At 35.6% G+C, this 18,131-nt stretch overlaps 2 protein-coding genes across 4 annotated transcripts; one reads left to right on the top strand and one right to left on the bottom strand.

Annotated features, from left to right (window-relative positions):
• The first annotated feature begins 272 nt into the window (after positions 1 to 272).
• LOC111984372 (OVARIAN TUMOR DOMAIN-containing deubiquitinating enzyme 1) lies at positions 273 to 9,018 on the top strand. Of its 2 annotated transcripts, none has more exons than XM_024016005.2 (10): positions 273 to 484; positions 1,314 to 1,490; positions 1,907 to 1,972; positions 2,053 to 2,136; positions 2,265 to 2,387; positions 5,407 to 5,459; positions 5,580 to 5,629; positions 5,707 to 5,807; positions 7,999 to 8,283; positions 8,716 to 9,018. In XM_024016005.2, the coding sequence occupies exons 2-9, from the start codon at positions 1,323 to 1,325 to the stop codon at positions 8,260 to 8,262; spliced, it is 909 nt and encodes a 302-aa protein (XP_023871773.1). In that variant the 5' UTR covers positions 273 to 484; positions 1,314 to 1,322; the 3' UTR covers positions 8,263 to 8,283; positions 8,716 to 9,018. The 2 variants fall into 2 exon arrangements, with proteins under 2 accessions (XP_023871773.1, XP_023871772.1); XM_024016004.2 differs by having other exon boundaries at positions 1,267 to 1,490.
• Positions 9,019 to 11,151: 2,133 nt separating this feature from the next.
• Positions 11,152 to 18,131, bottom strand: LOC111984371 (protein MEI2-like 4). Of its 2 annotated transcripts, none has more exons than XM_024016003.2 (13): positions 18,030 to 18,131; positions 16,584 to 16,868; positions 15,973 to 16,406; positions 15,715 to 15,873; positions 15,347 to 15,463; positions 15,111 to 15,259; positions 14,666 to 14,763; positions 14,153 to 14,584; positions 12,928 to 13,576; positions 12,443 to 12,527; positions 12,243 to 12,311; positions 11,987 to 12,166; positions 11,152 to 11,869 (listed from the first exon to the last, which is right to left on the bottom strand). In XM_024016003.2, exons 1-13 carry the CDS (start codon positions 18,112 to 18,114, stop codon positions 11,714 to 11,716), a joined length of 2,898 nt encoding a protein of 965 aa, XP_023871771.2. In that variant the 5' UTR covers positions 18,115 to 18,131; the 3' UTR covers positions 11,152 to 11,713. The 2 variants fall into 2 exon arrangements, with proteins under 2 accessions (XP_023871771.2, XP_065619323.1); XM_065763251.1 differs by having other exon boundaries at positions 14,174 to 14,584; positions 18,030 to 18,130.

Raw genomic sequence — 18,131 nt, 5'->3', positions numbered from 1 at the left:
TCTTACACCATCATTAACTATAGGAAAAAAAAATTTAATTAATTATTTAAAAAAAAAAAGTGAAATGAATGTAATTTAGTTTGACTTTTAAAATAATAAAAAATTTACATCACGTGATCAGATAATTAGGTGTAAAAAATAAAATAAAATAAAAATAAAAATGGGAGGACGCAGGCACACCTTTCAATTGAAATTTTAGGGGAAAAAAAAAAACTTTTTGTTTTTTAATTATTTTTCTTGTGTGTGCAGTAAGTAATTAAAATGCAACGAAAGATCGCGGAGGAGTGGAGTTGTTAGTTTCAGTTCTTGCTCTCGGAGACCAGCCTAAGCCTGTGGGGCCCACCTTTGTTTCGTTTCGTTTCGAATTAGATCCTAATCCTAATTCCTACTTATTATTACTGCCCAAACTCTCTCTCTCTCTCTCTCTCTCTCTGTCTCAGAGATCACCTTTGCTTTAATCAGTTCCGCTTCGATTTTCAATTAGGTATGCTTTTTTCACTTTACACACTCATTCATTCCATTTCCACCCCCTAATTTTTATTTCCCCAAAAAGAAAAAGCCTTTAAAGCTTCTCTATTTGCTTTGATTCTTTAATCATCTTCATACATAATACACGCATGCAGGTTTGGGGATTTTACTATCAAATGATTTTACTAATTCTTAGATTTTATGCAAAATGAAACTTGTTTTTATATGTATCTGACGATAACTGTGCACGGTGTATGTTCATTCTTAATTTCTAATTAATTACATGTTGTATTTCTTTCAGTCTTTACACATAATAATTCATGTCAAACCAAAACCAAAACCAAAACTATACTATTGAGTGTATAGCATTTCTTTTCTATATGCTTCAAGAAAATGTTTAAAAGGTTTGGTTGAAGATCCATGTGTATATAACTCTATACATTTATACATATGACTGCAAAAGGAATTAACGATTCAGCAATTAAAGATCCATGTTGGTTTTCTTGATTTAGTTTTTAGCAATGTAAAATGTTTTCTTTTTGTGAAGTCTTTATGTATTTGTATGTATATGTTGATCCGCGCGAATGCGTTGTTGTACTAAGTGAATTAGATTATATGATGATATCTATGTTGGCCGGGCATTTTGGTTTGTGGAATTAGTCTTTAGCCTCTGTAACATTGTTATATTTTGAAAAAAATACTAAAGAAAATGTACATGTTTTATTGAACGGCTGTTTGAACTAGTTTTGCAAATCAAGAGCTCTTCTTACTAACAGGAGGCTGTATAATCCGTGACAGGAAGTTCTTATTCCAATTGAACGACGGAATTTTTTTCTCATTTGCAGCAAGAGACAATGCAGAATAAGGATGGGCCCCAAGCAGATGGGGAATTGGAGGCTGCAACATCCAATCCAACACCTGACTTTGATGATTGGGCAAAGTTTGGGGATGATGATATTATGCAGCAGCAAACTGCAATCCGAGCTGAGGAAGCCGAGAAAACCCCATTTGTAGGCGACAAGGCAAGAGCAACTGCAACTCTTTGAAATTCTAGCTCACCAAATATGCTTCTTTTTTTAAAAAAAAAATAATTATTCTTATGATTAGATATAGATTTAGATAGTCTGCTATAATGCCTATAATTGAATAGTCACTCTTTTTTTTTAATTAATAAAATGTTTCTCTTACCTATCAAAAAAAAAAAAAAAAAATCTCATCAATATGTTTGTTTTATGTATGTTGGGTATTCAAATATTGTTTCTGCATCGCAATTAGTTTACATTCTTCTCCCTACTTTTTATTTTCAATGCAAATTTTCTGTTGCTTTTATAAGATTCTGACTGGCACCATTGCCATTATTGGATGGTAATTTCTTTTCTTGTTCTGATTTCTGAATGTGTGTGTGATATCAAGAAATTTTTTGGTGATGGAATGACAGGAGCCGCTGTCTTCTCTGGCAGCTGAATATCAATCAGGGAGCCCCATCTTGTTGGAGAAAATAAAGGTTCTGTGTGTTCTGTGTATCTTCTTGCTATTATGATTATTATTTTCCTTGTAAATTGATTTCTATTTCTCTTTATGCAGGTGCTTGGTGAAAAGTACGCTGCCATTCGGCGAACAAGAGGAGATGGAAACTGCTTCTTTCGGAGCTTTATGTTTTCATACCTTGTATGTCCTATTGTGCATTATACAAACTCTCTTCATTCCTGTATTTTGGGAGTATACCCCTAAGCTTCTTCATGGAGCTAGTGTTCCAGGAATTTTGGCTGCTAAATAATTTATATGCTGCATAATAGGAGCATATTTTGGAATCACAAGACCGAGCAGAAGTTGATCGTGCCAAATCCAATGTTGAGCAATGTAGAAAAACACTTCAGAGCTTGGGTTATGCAGACTTCACTTTCGAGGATTTTTTTGCGGTAAACCTATTATCTAATATATATATATATATATATATTGGATTCTTATGAGTTAGTTATACTTATTTCCTTTCTTTGCATAGATCTTTATGTGTGTGATGGGCATTTCCTTAGAGTGAATATTGTTCAATATTTTTCAAATGAAATAATAACTTCCTTTTTGTCTCTTCCTCTATAGACTTCCTGTGTACTAGTGTTGCACTGCTTTTGCACTTTCTCTAGTGAAATTATTACTTATAAAGAAAATGATATAAACAACCTATAATTGAAAGTCACTGGTGATACCAATGACCATTAGGTCAAATGGCATTTCTTAGTATTTCCAATGGAGAAATCCAAGATTCAAGTCCACTCTTCCCAACTTACAGTGTATCAAAAAAAAGAAAAAAAAAAGAAAGGAAGTGGTGATATGCCAGAGTTGAAGTGTCTGCAGCTTTCAGCTTTTCTAGTCATTTGCTTCTTTCTATGCTCGTACCTTGACCCTAGCATGGCTGATGACATGAATAATTTGGCTTTGTCAAGTTGACTGAAGTTCTCCTTCTGGATGTTTTGCACAGCATTCAGCCTTTTGCTAAAGTAGGTTTCACAACAGTTAGAACTTGCAATAGTAACCGTGACTCCGTGAGTTTAGACTGGGCTCTGGTTTAATATACTACTTATAGTTTATGAAGTTATTATTTCTTTTGAACAAATCTTGTTGTCATGTAATATCTGTTGCATTTGAAATATGATTTTTTTTTTTTGGATAATTACAACAATAGGGGAGGAAGGAAACAAACTGTAGTTCTCCTAATAAAAGAAAACAAGCTATGCCACTGAGCTAAATGGCTCTTGGCAACTATGAATTATACTATTTTCAGATATTACAGTATTTTCCAGCCTGATTCTGTTAATGCTTGGAACTGTAATGGCTAGTCTAGGGCCATAGAATATATATATATATATATATGACGTAGGACAAGCAGAACAAAATTGAAACAATAATAAAATAAAGGGATATGACCTAGGAGTCAACACATAAGTCTTGCTTGGAGTCAGCACCAAGCGGGAAAACCACTAGGAGTCAGCACCTAGGGTGGACCTGGAGTTAGCACCAGACCAAAGAAGGACTAAAAGGCCATTGTTTTTTCATTCATCAAAATATCAACTAACTCCTCAAAGAGTACAATAGGTTGCTTATAAAGAATTACTACACCCTAGTTCTAATTGGCTAGGAAACACTAATTGCCTTATTACAAAAATAACCTTACTTCCAAAATAAAATATTAATAGCCTAATAAACTACTAGGACCTAAAACATAAAAAATACAATTGACTTGCAAACATAAATAATACTAAATAAAAATCTTCTTACGTCTCCTGCATCAATATATATATATATATATATATGAGGATTAAGATTCACACTACCCCAAAGCTTAAAATTACCATCTAAGTCTCTCATGTATGCCCAGACTTCCCCTTAGTGAGTGGCCTAAATATCTGGAATTTTGAACATAAATGAGAAGTGCCTTGATACCATAGTAAATTATAACTTTTGCCATAACCTTATTATACTAACATAGGAGATTATATAGTTTTTTTTTTTTTTTTTGATAATTAGGATATTATATAGATTATATGATTGAGAATAGAAACAATTTTTTGATTTGTTCACGACAGGGCCTATTGAATTAATGATCATATGTTTTAGGTAAATATTCTTTTTAACTCTCATAATTACTTAATCTAATTCTTTCTTTGAGTATCTAAAGTTTCTACTGTATGTATAATTTTTTTTTTCTCATGTTGTACCTTTTTTGTTCATTGGCATGCATGACTATACAGTTCATTATAGGATATTTTGTTTATAGTAAACAAAGACATCTTTCTTTCTATCATTTATGAAAAAAGTGACAAACTTTGCAGATACATGTAGGATATCATTTCTTGTGTATCACTTTGAAATGAATGAAAAAAAAAAAAAAAAAAGATTGGCGTACTAAAAGGACAAAGTTTGGCTACAACTCACTTGAAATCTTTTTATTGGCTGTGAATTTTGACAAATCCACAATTGGATTACATTTTCTTCTTATAAACCTCCATGCTTGCAAAATTTTCAGAAGATCAAAATTTCCAGTAATTATGGCATCAATCAAATGTTTAAAGTTCAAGTTGTTTTAGTTTAGAGTTATGTATTAAAAATAAGTTTATGGATCGAATAGTAAAGAACATCCAATTGGCGCGAAATTTGACATGCGTGTTAAAAACATAAATGACATGCAATCTAGTTAGATTTTCAAAATATGTAGACATGTTAATTTTTTTAGTGGGAGTTGTAGCCAAACTTTTTCCTTACTAATATATAATTAATTATCTTCCCTTATGATTCATAAAGAACTTTTAGGCCCATGGTTTACAATCTGCTTTTCATGCGAGTAATAATTCAATTATTTAGATTGATAACTGTCCTAACTGGTGCACATATGAGTGACTGTATTATTGGATTGCCTCTGAACTCAATATTTGAATGCCTTAAAAATATGGACAGGATGCTGAACTTAATATTTCCTAATTATTAAAGTTTTTTTAATGGAATTTTTAATAAAAAAATGTGGAATTGTATTCACTATAGACCTAATGGCATAGACCTTTTTCTTTGGTATTTTTCATGTATGAATTGGCTGTGGAAATGCATGAGACATTGGTTTTGGCAAAGGTAGTTTATGTACTCCTAGAACATAGCCTGCTTAAGATTTTGGAATAGATTGGCTGCTTGAGACATTTATCATGTGGACCATTTTTTGATCATAAAGTGTAGGGTAAACATTGGCATAAACCTTTTTAATCTTGAGTTTTTCATGTACATATGGATGATAGAATGCCTAGCTTTTTTTAGTTTTAATATTGTTTTTTACCCTTTATGATGTTTTAAATCATAAAATTTTGACCAGTGGTCAGTAGTTTATTAATGGAAGTTTTAATGCTCTTTTATTTAACACCTATGCGTTTTCTCTATTCCATGTGAAAAAAATTTCAGTTATTCCTTGAGCAGCTGGAAAGTGTCCTTCAAGGAAATGGAACATCCATAAGGTGTTGATAAACTTATTCTTGTACTTATGAACTAAAACTATAATCTGATGCCAAAATGGTATGTTGTCTGCAAATTGCTCTCTCAGCATGTAAAATAAAATGGTTTATTTTTTGCTACAGCCAAGAGGAGCTTTTACTTAGGAGTCGAGATCAGTCAATATCTGATTATGGTGAGTGACTTTAGATGCACAAAAGCCTTCATCCATTTTGCCCCTTACTAAATTTCCTGACCAATTTTGTTGGATAGTTGTAATGTTTTTCAGATTTGTTACCTCTGGAGAAATACGAAAGCGCTCAGAGTTTTTTGAACCTTTTATAATGGGATTAACAAATGCAACTGTAGAGCAGGTTTGTTTGATATGTTAAAATTTTTTTGACATACTTATCTGCATTACATTTTCTGTCTTTTAATGCCTTGTTTGGTTTTTGTTGCAAGTGGGATATGTAATTACGTATGAGAAGTATCTGTACAAAATCAAAGTCATTGTTATGGAGATGAGTGATTTATATATATAGTCTTTGTAAAAGAACTTATGAGAAAATGCTTGATAAGATGTCTTTGTTCATGATGGCTACTCATGTGGCTAATAAATTGGAAAAAAGGCTCTTTCTATGAGGTGGCATTCATGATTCCTAAAAGTTCCTCTTGGTGGATTGGAGAATGGTGTGCTCACCCTTAAAAGAGGGGTCTCTAGGCATCAGAGAACTTAACTCTTTTAACCAGACTCTTAGGGAAGTGACTTTGGAGGTTTGGAGTGACAAGGGACCATCTTTAGGGGAGAGTAATTCATGCTAGATATGGTGAAGACTGGGGAGGGTGGATAACAAAATACACTCGACATCCCCATGGAGTTAGATTGTGGAAGAGCAGTCATTCTTCAAATTCTTACAATTTGAGGTACAAGATGGCTCTAGAGTAAAGATCTTGGACAAATAACTAGTGTGGTGACCACTCTCTTAAAGATTTGTCCCTTGTCGAATATGCCTTAGTGGTGGACAAGGCCTCAGTGGCATCTTAAATAGCCAGCACTTCTGAGGGTGCAATTTACCACTGGATTCCTCATGTCATCCAACCTTATCAAGATTGGGAACTGGAGTCACCGCTTTTGAGTTGCTCTATGATAATTTGCCTTCTTCAATGGGTGAAGACCAAGCCTTAATGGATGCAAAAAAAAAAGGGTATGTTTGAGGTTCAATCATTCTATAATACCCTTAGGGGTTCTAGGTTCTACAGATATTCCCTTTCCTTGGAAGAGTATATGGATGACCAAGGTCACACAGAAGGTGTCGTACTTTGTGTGGACTGTGGCATTAGGGATAATATTGACAATTGATAACTTTCGAAAGAGGTATCTGTTGATAGTTGATTGATGTTGCATGTGTAAAAGAAGTGGGTAATCTATTGATCACCTGCTACTCCACTGTCCCTTGGCAACTGATGTATGGTCATTTACCTTTGCATTGTTTGGGATGGTCTGGGTGATACCCAAATCTGTGATCATGGGCATTTTCATCACCATAGAGTAGCTATTGTCATGTAAAATAGTAGAATTTGTGGTATGACAGAAACTAGGGGTCTTTGATGGAGTTGAACATCCGACCTTCATAACTAAAGAGCATATTTTGCAGTCCTACGATTGGATGAGGGCCCAGGGCGGCATTCCTTCAATGTCTTTTTTTGATTTGTCAGTTTCTCTCATTATGATTTGTGTTCATTGAAAATTGGACCATACACATCCTGTGTCTCAGCCTTTTTTCCTTAATAAATATAATTTTTCTTATAAAAAAAATATAAAAACCTGGGCTGGAATGGGAGAAAGCAGTTGAATGGGGCGTGGAGAACTTAAAAGGCAAAGGACCAAATTCCATTATTTATAAAGCTGGTTTGGGGATCAGTTGCATATAAAGTATGGTACCTATGAAACTTTATGATTTCGGGGGGACAGATCCAAAGTGAGGAGAGTTTAATGAAAAAACATGATCTGGGAGATAAGCGCTTTAGTGATAGCAAAGGGGAATCTTACACCCAGGAACAGAATTATATGCTGTAAATGGGGAATCCCCTTGTCAGTTCTTGGAATGTCTTGAATTTAAGTTCCTACTCAAACTTCTCAATTAGTTCCTGATAATTACAAGTAGGGGTCAGAGTTAACCAGTCTGCTTTGAGTTTAGGCCTGGTCTTTTGTTTCCTGCTGTTGTTAAGCTTGTGTTTTCTTTGGAGGTAGCAGCCTTGGCTGCTGTGTTCTTGAAATGTTTCAATTTTGTTAATATGGTACTTATTTATCAAAAAAAGATATTTAATCAGGTGGGGTTGTTATGCTAATAATTATGATGTTGTTGGACTTGAAATGCTAATACGCTAGTACTGTTCTTTGTTAAGTAACTAATATGCCCCGGCATTGGTTACATGCCAGTCATTTCAGAAATAGTTTTTTCTCTGGTAAGTATGGTTAAAACTTTTCATGGTTACAAGATTAGATGAAGCTCTCTCTCTCTCTCTCTCTCTCTCTCTCTCTCATTGTTTTATCTGTTTCCATAGTTTTGCAAGTCATCAGTGGAGCCAATGGGTGAAGAGAGCGACCATGTGCACATTACTGCCCTGTCGGATGCATTGGGTGTGCCAATCCGTGTTGTGTACCTTGATCGCAGCTCGTGTGATAGTGCTGGTGTCAGTGTAAATCATCATGATTTTATTCCTGCTGTTGGTGGTCTTCCAAATGCTAGTGGTAGCACTGAGACTGTTAGTCCCTTCATTACCTTGTTATATCGCCCTGGTCACTACGATATTCTCTACTCAAAGTGATGGTTGTTGTTCGTGTTTGTGGTAAGCTCTTCTTACATCTCTCTTCTGCACCACAACTCTGATAGACTTTACTGCCCCCAGTAGGATAACCTATAAACTAGACCTTTTGAAAACCCACTCCTCGTGGATGCCAACAATTCTATACGATTTGTTGGCTTGTGGACATGCCTTTGATCATTTGATCTATATATGAGTTTCCTCATTTCTGCCCTCATGTCACCACGGAAGTGGAACCAGTGAATTATTGAAATGCCTTTCAACAGAGGATGATGGCAGCATCCTCATGCATTGATGTTGTCCATTGTGTATACCTGTATAGTCAAGCTAGCAGTGGCAATGGTTTTGGAATACTTGTGTGTTGTTAACAAATTGTTTTTTCTATCTGTGACTGGCACTTTGAATTTCCTAAGGAGATGGTTTTTATCTGAGTTCATGTCCCTATGTCTATTACAGGTTGTCTTTAATTCCCTCGTCACTGAGCTCTCAGTCTAACTTCTGTTGAAGGGACATCTTGTACTAAAAGCTGAAGGCCAAGGCTGTATTAGTTCATGCTGTAACTTGTTCTCAACTGTTCAAAAACTTCTGATCTATGACTGGGGACAATGGGTCCTAAACATGAGTTTCCCTGAAACTTGGGACAGTTGTAGCTTTCAATTCTGAATTGCATGAATTACACATTTGAGCTACTCGCCTGGTCTTTAATTGTCTGTATCATTGTTTGGAATTGCATTCATAAAAAAAATTCTGTTTGAGTTAGATTCCAACTTTGCTGTCCATGTGAACTATATATCCTTAAATCTGATAGGGAATCTAAATCAATTTTCATGTTATGAGAAATAGGCAGGTGAAAGGATCTTTTTTTTTTATTCAATAAAACTACAATCGGGGGAGGTGGATTTGAACCCAGAATGATATGGAAACACCCGGAGGTGCCAACCAATTGAGTTAACAAGGTTTTTGGAAACAAATAGATCTATATGAATACGATTGTCAACTGTCTAATTATTGGAGAGGGAACAGGGGTTAGGACTGGGGGCATTTTATAGGGACTGGTGCTGGTTTAAAATTTCCCCTGGGAAACTGCTTTAAGGGCTCGGAGATGAATAACTCAGCCTTTTGTAGTCAATGGCGATCATGGTTGATGGTACTGTCGTGCTCTTGAAATGATTTAATGTTCAATTTTTAGTGCCACGTGAGATTATACAAGTAATTGGCTCTTGAGTATGTCCTGGACCTGGATTGATGTAGTTGAAATTTGTGATATTTGGAAGTTAGGAGATGATGCTGCGCACCACAGACCCCCCTTTTAACCCCTCTAACAGAGAGCATGAATCTCGTTAGGTGATAAATCAAAAGGTAATAAGAGAGAAAATGTAGGTGAAAGCATTATTAATCCATCAAGCTTTATGCTTGTTCGTCTATTTGAAGAGTTTCTTTAAAAAAAAAAAAAAAAAAACCTTTCATTTAACTTTTCTAGGGCACAGCTGCGAGATTTTTTTTTTCTTTTTTTTTTCTTTTTTATAATAATAATTCAAAATTTATGAGAGTGGGGATTTGAAATCTATATATTTCCTTTGAAAATATAACATCAAAATGTGCCAATCAGTCGGAGATTTGTCTTTTCTATTGATGATTGTTTAGAAACAAAATAAATAACCTAAACAATATAGCTGACATATTTTTCTACAATTGGCTAAAGCAGTAAGTTCTGATTGGTCTAAGACTTCCATATTAATCACAACTTACCGGTGCATCAAGTAATGAGAAAGTGTGCTAGTAGATTCTCTCAATCAAATGACAGATTGACATCTCACCTTTTATCTTTTCTTTTTTTCTTTTTTGAGAGGAAAATGACATCTCACTTAAATGTTCACTATAATGAAGTGAACTCAGCATAATCAATCAGGAAATATTGATGCTTGAGTGACTAGTTCTAAATATCACAAGAACATTAAACTTAGAAATCTTAGAATGCTCATTTGTTTCGTTAGGAAGATCAAGACTCGTAAATTCTTAACAAAAGTTTCAAAGGTTTAGAAAAGGAAAAGAATATAAAATGTGTTTGGTAACTCAAGAAAACTATCTAACTTAGAGTAAATAATGGTATTTATCGAACTTTATAAGACAAGGTTTGTAATTTTTAGGTTCAATGGGAGGGGATCTTGTTTTAGGCTAAAAAAATCAGTAGGATCAACTTAGCAATCATAGCTTCATATAGGCGCACAGGAATGAGGATGGGCATTAAAGATTTTTTCTTCCCCCGACGTAAAATCATTCCCCTTGCACTAGGCAATGTTGACAGAAACCCAATCCTACCCATAAGATTGTACAGAACAACCTATTGGCAATATCTCCCGAGTTGATCTGTTTTTCACCCTCTAATACGCAAAGGTGGTGGTGGCGCATGATGGCCATTGCCCATTTCTCTGCGCCTTTTTTTCTTTTTAGTATATAAAATACAAATTATGGAGATGAGTAGGTAATAAAACTTATAGATGATAGTTTTAAACTCATTTTAAAAGGAATACTCTTTGGCCTAATTCCTTATCCTAACACCATTTTAACTTTATTTGAACTGCCTTGCGCGCACACTGCAGAATATCATGGTACTAAGGTCGACTTCACATCTATGATATCTATTTAGGTGAGGACTTGCAAATTTGAAATGCTGCCACAGTAAATTATTAGAAAAGTTGCATAATAAAATACTCCTTCAACCGTTGATCTTTCCCCACTGAGAAAACAGAGTAATCCAGCAAATTGCAGTTGCATCCACTTCTAACAATATACAAACCAATCATTATAGGATATCATGAATCATAAAACGAATGAACTAGCTATCTCATTTTGAGTCATTTAAGAGTATCTGCAGGTGACAAGGGACAACAATGATTTAAAAAGGGACCGATATATCTCTAATAAGCAAAAACGATACATAAATTGGTTCATCCCACTTCAAAAATTTTCACAACAAAAGTTGACTTTTGTACCTCAACAATTACAGATGGGCTTCAAGTTCGTCAATCAAGAAACAACAAAATCGGGGGGATGGGGAAAAAAAATTAGAAAATAAAAGAAAGGAAAAGGTGCAGCAGAGAAGCCTCCTCAAAACGCAATGAAGGATCTCCCCTTTTCATTGTTCAGAAACTATACATATATATGTCATTTTATCATAATACTCTCAAGGCCATCCAAAATTTTGAAGCTCCACCAGATGCTCCTTTTTCTAACAATATCAAAAATTGGTAAGAAAAGCAAAAGAAAACTGAAAAGATATTTTGCTTTGGTCAAGCATTCCTCCTCTAAATTCTTTTAAGGGCTGATCAAAAGCAAAAGATACTTTTTTTCCCTCAACAGACACCCCTAGTATATGTAACCAGGATTTTGGTTGGATGTGATTTAGATTACTCAGTAATGTAAGGTTAGTGCCCACAAAAAATGCGTGGCTTTCTTAGTCTAACTCTTTTGAAGAACCTGAAGATGCATCTCCAGTATAATCCTCCCCATTTCCCGATTTTGGTGGACTTCCTTGATGGCTGTCCTCATGGGTGTTGGTCCGAGCTTTTCCAGGTCTGGTTCGAACATTAACTCCCATTGGGAAAGGCACCTGCAAATTAGAAAAGGTCAGCATGAGATCTCCTTCTGTGCAACAAAAATGATAATAAATAAAATAGTATATAGAAATTAGCTAAGTACTCTGAAGAGCATGTTGCAATTTTCATACCTGATCACCAGCATTGGGGCCGTCAGTATTGAAGAGAATTGGTCGGCATCGCTTATCCTCATTCATCAAGCTTGAGTTTTGGAAATGTGCAATGAGAGCAGACTTGCCTTGTATACGAGCATATGCCAGTGATGCCACCTTTTCACTATTAAACTTCTCCCATTTCTTCCCATTGAATGCCTGCAGAAATCAGAACTTTCTTTTAGCTTTAGTCTTTGTATTTTACCTTTCAACTTAAGGCTTATATATAACAAACCTGATAGAATGGAACGATCAAGCTAGGATCAGTCATATTGATGAATGCATAACCCACGTTACATTTGTTCTGCAAGAAATGTCCAGGGGATAAATATACACATAATAATTCCACGTAGAATTACTCAGCAAGTCTTGTTCTTACCATACAAATCTTTATCCAAAAAATTAAAGGGCATTTGTAAAGAAGCTTGTATTTACCTTAAAATCAATTGGTAGATAGATGAAATCGTAAGTTCCTCGATGGCGTTCGTCTATTGCAGCCAAAAGCATCTTTGATGTATACCTACAATTATAAACAAATCAATTCCAGAACTAAAATGAACCAAAAAATGAGACTATTCCTTCTATTTGCAGCAAGATTGGAAAATATGAATTACAGGAAATTTCTAGAACAGTTAACAGTAAAAAAATCTGGAGTCCAATTCCTATCACTTATAATGCTTGAGTGCATAGCACAAGATTTCCTCTACCTAGCTTGATTTAATTTTTTGGCTTTAAATACTACATCAATTAGAGGTCATGAAGTGAGCTGTTTGTCAAATAGTAAACGAGACCTTTATGCACCTAACACATACCAGTTAAATACCACATCAAATAATGTTAAACAAGTAATTATTACTGGAAAGAAGAAAGATCCAACTATTACAAATATGATCTTAAGATTGACTTGAGAAGCCTCTTACTTGTTAGGGATGTTCTTTATCATAAGTGTTGTTCGGTTGTCTTCCCCACGCATTATGCGGTCAATATCAAGTTCATACTGTTTCTTGTTCTCAGCCTGACTAGAGCCACCTTCATTTCTACGGCTGCGAGATCGTTCAATTGGAGAATCAAAGGAATTCATCATTGGAATCATTTGACCTCCACCAGAAAAGATCATGCACCTCTGATGATGGGATTGGAGTCCTATATTTTTTGGGGGAATATGCAGGTCCATACAGTTTCCACCAACATGAGGAAAGATGCCATGAGAAACAAATTCCATCCCATGCAGTGAATTATTAGACATTCTCATGTTCTCAAGGGAACCAGGATGAAATCCATTAGCCTTGGGGGATTCTCCTGCATAGGCATGTCGCCTATCCCAGAGAGAAGGATTAACTGCTGGTGCTGATCCCACATGGTGGTTATTTATGGGTAAAACTGAATTCAACATATTAGATGGTCTAGGAGGTGCATGCAATCTTGGTGCAGGATGGGTTCCACAAATTCCATTGACAAATGATGGTGAGTTTGGCCACATCATGCCAGGAGGCTGACGGTGATAGGAGCTATTCCACGTATATTGATGTCCAGAAAGAGGACAGCTCCCATTACCAGCAGATCCAAAAACTGAGAGAGGAAAACCAGTTAAATCAACATATTGATAACCAAGAAATAAACCAAGTTATTAGGCATCATTTTCCTTCTAACTAAGAAACAGTTCAGCCATAGTTTTAAGTCTTAATAACTGATAAATAAATAAACAATATATATATACACACACACTACTATTAGAATCTGAAGCAAGTGGTAGTGTCTCAGATCACCACTCCCAACTTATGACATTTATTGCAACCAAGTGTAAGAAATGGTTTGACAAATTACTTGGCATTCCCTAGTGCTGGAACCTCATTGGATATCATATGCAGCGTCTGCTTGAATGTAGAACTAAGGGTACAACTAAGACTTATCCAGCCAATCAACTCTATTCTAGATGAACTAAAATAAGAAAGAAAAGGTAAGACATTTTGACAAACCCAGTTGTCAAAGTCAAGTCCACCTCTGCTATTTCTGGTTTTAGTTATTTCTTTTAATGACTCTTCTTTCTTTTTCAACTTAATAAGAAAAGTTCAGATAGGGTTGGGTTAGCATTGAGCTATTAGGAAACTTTACAAATATATAATGAAAACCATTAAAGAGATGAACCTAGTGATCCATTGCTTTTACCAGGTTCGTTGAGTTCAACTGGGTGCCCATTTGAGCTTACTCTTCGCAACTGCCTGTTATCAAATCTTTCAGGTGGACTGGGATTGATGTTTGGATTCACAGTGCCCGGAGAATGCAACTGAACACCATTAGTTAAGCCATCATGAGACTCTGGAAGTGAATGAGGATGGAAAGTTGGAGTTCCTCGAATATCAAATTTCAGTTGTCCTGGTGAACGTCCAGACTCAGCAAGGCCAATCTGATTGCTAAATGATTCAAGTTTCACCAGAGAGGGTAAGCTGTTAGGAACGCTAGAAGAGATCGCATGGTGCAATGCAGTTTCCATTGACGGAGCTTGTACTGCAGAGCGTGCCCCCAAAACAGTTCCATGATCCATGCTACCAGACGTAATTGCCCCATGCAGAATTGAGCCTGTTAACACGTCTTTGTGAGAACAAAATTTTGTTTTTCTTTGAACTAATAGTTAAAGAACAAAATTGCAAATTACTATACCAGAGAAGCCAATGGCCAGGTCAATTGGAGGGCTATTTTGTTGCAGATAAGGACCACCATCATCATGCTCCAACTCTGGTGGGATTTGTTGCATCAAACTGCAGCCGCAAAGAAAAAGGAGGAAAGTTAGTAATGGATCCAAAGCAACGAACCACGCAAATGCCATTTCAGTAAAAATAATAGCTCAGTCTCTTGAATTTAAAAACATGGTTAAGTAAGAAGCATGGGCATTAATTATAAACACAAACACCAATGCTTACATCCTGTAACCTTATGCTTAAAGTAAGTGGTTACTCAAATTTTGTCCACCAAATGAGAACAAGTATCATATTTTTTCCTTCACCTACTTGACCGTCATTCCAACAAGAGATAAAGTGGAGGGAGAAGGGATAGAAAGAATACGCAAACAGTAAGAGAAGAGTTAATTGTGCTTGGACAATATTACCGTCTTGATCCCCCTGGACAGCTTGGCTCAAGCTTAATCTGCTTCCCAGCAATATCACTTCTGTTTAATGCACGAAGAGCAGCCTCTGCAGCTCTAACATCATAAAATTCGATAAATTTGTGATGACTTCTGTGTGGAGTTTCACGAATCTGCAATACATGAACGAGAACCAACTATGCATTATAACTCCATCATTCTTTTGTTAAGTCAACCGTAATAGCTGACAAGAAGCTTACCTCCCTGATCTCTCCGTAGACACCAAAAATCTGACGGAGTTCATCATTTGAAACAGAGGAATCAAGGTTAAACACCACAAGTGTACCCTGATTAATATCTTTTTCTGAAGGGTTGTCCTGACAGAAGATAACCCCAAAAGGCAAGAAGTCAAGTGAAAATGAATATGCACAAATTTATTACTTATCAAAAAAAAATGAATATGCACAAATTAATAGAACATGGACTGAACTACCAAATTACCATTACAGAGGTCAGTGCGATTGCAATATAACAATGATCCTGCATCAGATTCTCATACATAATGCTATGAAGATGATAGATTACTGAAAGTAGCACCAGCATAAAGGATGAAAATGCAGAAGCTCACCTTCGGAATTGAGTAATGTATGTCAAGCTTCCTACGCCTTAGTGGTTTGTTCTGGAGAGTTTTCATCGCATTTCGGGCTGCTCTAATATCATAATAGGAGATCATAACAAAACCACGATGCTTGCAAGCTGTATAGAGAGTACGGATATTTCCATAGTGCTGCACATCAAAATTCAACATTCTATTAAGAACAATGCCCAAGTGAAAAAACATGTGAGGCACAAACTAAAACACCTACAAAAACAAAGGAAAAGACACCTCAAAAAGGGCCCTCAACTCAGAGTCTTCAACGTTGCTATTTATATTTCTGACAAACAATGTCCTGGAAGGGTGTTCACCAGATGGGTGTTCATTAGCTATTGAACCATTTGATGCCCCTGGCTGACCATTAGAAACTACTCCAGGAAATTCCGAATTATTTTGTCCAGCAGATGAACCATCATCTCCCAAATCCATTCCCCCAACACTACTAAAAAAGTCTAAGTCCTCCACATCATCCCCTCCACTTGGTTGAACAATACAGTCAAGCCCATCAGTCACTCCAGAAAGCAAGTCATCATCATCAGGGAGGAGGTTTCCAATGGTTTGGGCCTCAATTTCTTCAAGGGACTCAAAAGGTTCCTCCTCCTCATAGTGGGAGGCAACAGTATCAATAGAATGACCATATAGGGTATTATTTGATGATAATCTCACTGCATTAAGAAAATTCATATCAAACTAAAGTGTATAGACTCAGTAAAAGTACAGACTAGAAACCAAATCTAGAATTCATTGACGTTTGTTGTGTGTTTAAAGTTTGGGCATATAAGCTGGTACCAGCAAATAGCCATGTGCAAACCTGGAAGCAGTGAAGGGCAAAGAAGACTTACACTTCCTACTAAATAAATCTGACAGGGAACTTGAGAAGAGACTACTCTCATACTGAGCGCCCATCATATTAATTTTGTTGCCTTCTTCAGAATAAGATGCTGGCTGTGTGTTCAAAGTCAAGGAATGACTGGATGCTCTGCCTGCTCCCACAGCATGCCTATTTAAGTTAAAATTTATCCGCTGATCTTGTATTAGGAAAGACTCGGGATGTTGGGACTTCATTGTCTGACTTTCCACTGGTATAAGCTTCTCCATTGGTGATGAAGCAACTGAATTACCACTCACTGTTCATCACATTAGATCAAGTTTTATTCATTACGAAATGCAAATGTCGTCTAATGAAATAAAAGGGAATAATTGCATGGATGTCTAGGAGAAGGTATTTCATTTGCTACCCTGAAAATAATGTAATTCAAATAGGAAAGCCACACATTAATTTTTAAATTATTATTCTATATTTGAAATTAATAAATGCTGCTCCAATGAAATAAATACATTTTTCTCTTCAGAACAGCAATGCATCAAGGCAAAAATGAGTTCAAGCATTCTAAATGTAACAAGTACGCACTATGCAGTCAGGAACTCTAGCACAATCCCCATTATCACCTGGCAATTAGAATCTGAAGAGTGAATGGCCTCAATAATTGGAATTGCATAAGGCCATAGAAAGATTGAGTTCATTGCAGAACTAGCAAGACCCAAGTTCCAATCCAGTTATATTAAAACATAAGCTGAGTAATCAGGATGTGACAGAATGTAAAAATAATAATTACATAAATTCAAATTGTTATTTTAAGTTTGAAATCCTGAATAAACGATCTATGTTTAAAAAAGGATATTAATACTTAGTCTTATCTGTGGGGAAATAATATAACGTCATAATTGTTCAATCTTCAGTCAATTATATATATTGAGTTTGATCAAATTAGAATCCTAAAAGAGAAAGAACCTACCTAACTTCTAGTTTGATCTAAGAGTAGAAATTCATTATTTGGATTTGGATTTAGTTGTTAACCTAAAGGATCTTTATAAAAATCAAATCTTGAATGTGTTGAACTGACATAAAATTCAGATAATTCCCTTAATCAATAATTGTACAGAAACACAATTTTCTGCTATGGAAAAAGCTTCATAACTAGAAGAGAGATAGAACCATGAATTCAGTTCTAATTGAGCTTGCACATGAGTTGGTCTACTGAACAGTTTGGGTTATGAAGAGAGGATATTGGCATTGTTCTGACCCTTGAAGTCATATAGAACCACATTATTTTGTGCTGACAATTCGTTATTCTCCTCAAATGTAAGAACTAAATTGCAACTAATTTGCTATTTTAAAGTGTCGCTGAACTTCCATAAAAAGAATGAAAGAGAGGTTAAAACTGTGAAGCTAGGTTATCAATTGATGCAACTAGAGAAAATAACCAAAACCCCAAATTAGAACACACCTTTACTCTCTATGTTTATGTAGACTTCCTGCAAGATGAAGTAAATAATATCTCCCGACTGGCTCCAACACATTGAGTCATGCATCAACAAAAATGATTATT

The sequence above is a fragment of the Quercus suber genome, unplaced genomic scaffold (assembly GCF_002906115.3).
Source record: "Quercus suber isolate HL8 unplaced genomic scaffold, Cork oak 2.0 scaffold_500, whole genome shotgun sequence".
Lineage (NCBI taxonomy): Eukaryota > Viridiplantae > Streptophyta > Magnoliopsida > Fagales > Fagaceae > Quercus > Quercus suber.
This window is presented reverse-complemented; position numbering and strand designations above follow the sequence as displayed.

What these genes read in the sequence shown, in the direction of transcription:
- LOC111984371 (XM_024016003.2), bottom strand. Translation starts at nt 18,114, where the DNA reads ATGCATGACTCAATGTGTTGGAGCCAGTCGGGAGATATTATTTACTTC. An exon ending in ATAAAGAACATCCCTAACAA is followed by an intron (nt 12,528 to 12,927) that starts GTAAGAGGCTTC and finishes TTATAATTGTAG; the next exon opens with GTATACATCAAAGATGCTTT. An exon ending in GCCCCAATGCTGGTGATCAG is followed by an intron (nt 11,870 to 11,986) that starts GTATGAAAATTG and finishes TCTAATTTGCAG; the next exon opens with GTGCCTTTCCCAATGGGAGT.
- LOC111984372 (XM_024016005.2), top strand. Translation starts at nt 1,323, where the DNA reads ATGCAGAATAAGGATGGGCCCCAAGCAGATGGGGAATTGGAGGCTGCA. An exon ending in GGAAATGGAACATCCATAAG is followed by an intron (nt 5,460 to 5,579) that starts GTGTTGATAAAC and finishes TTTTTGCTACAG; the next exon opens with CCAAGAGGAGCTTTTACTTA. An exon ending in CAAATGCAACTGTAGAGCAG is followed by an intron (nt 5,808 to 7,998) that starts GTTTGTTTGATA and finishes CTGTTTCCATAG; the next exon opens with TTTTGCAAGTCATCAGTGGA.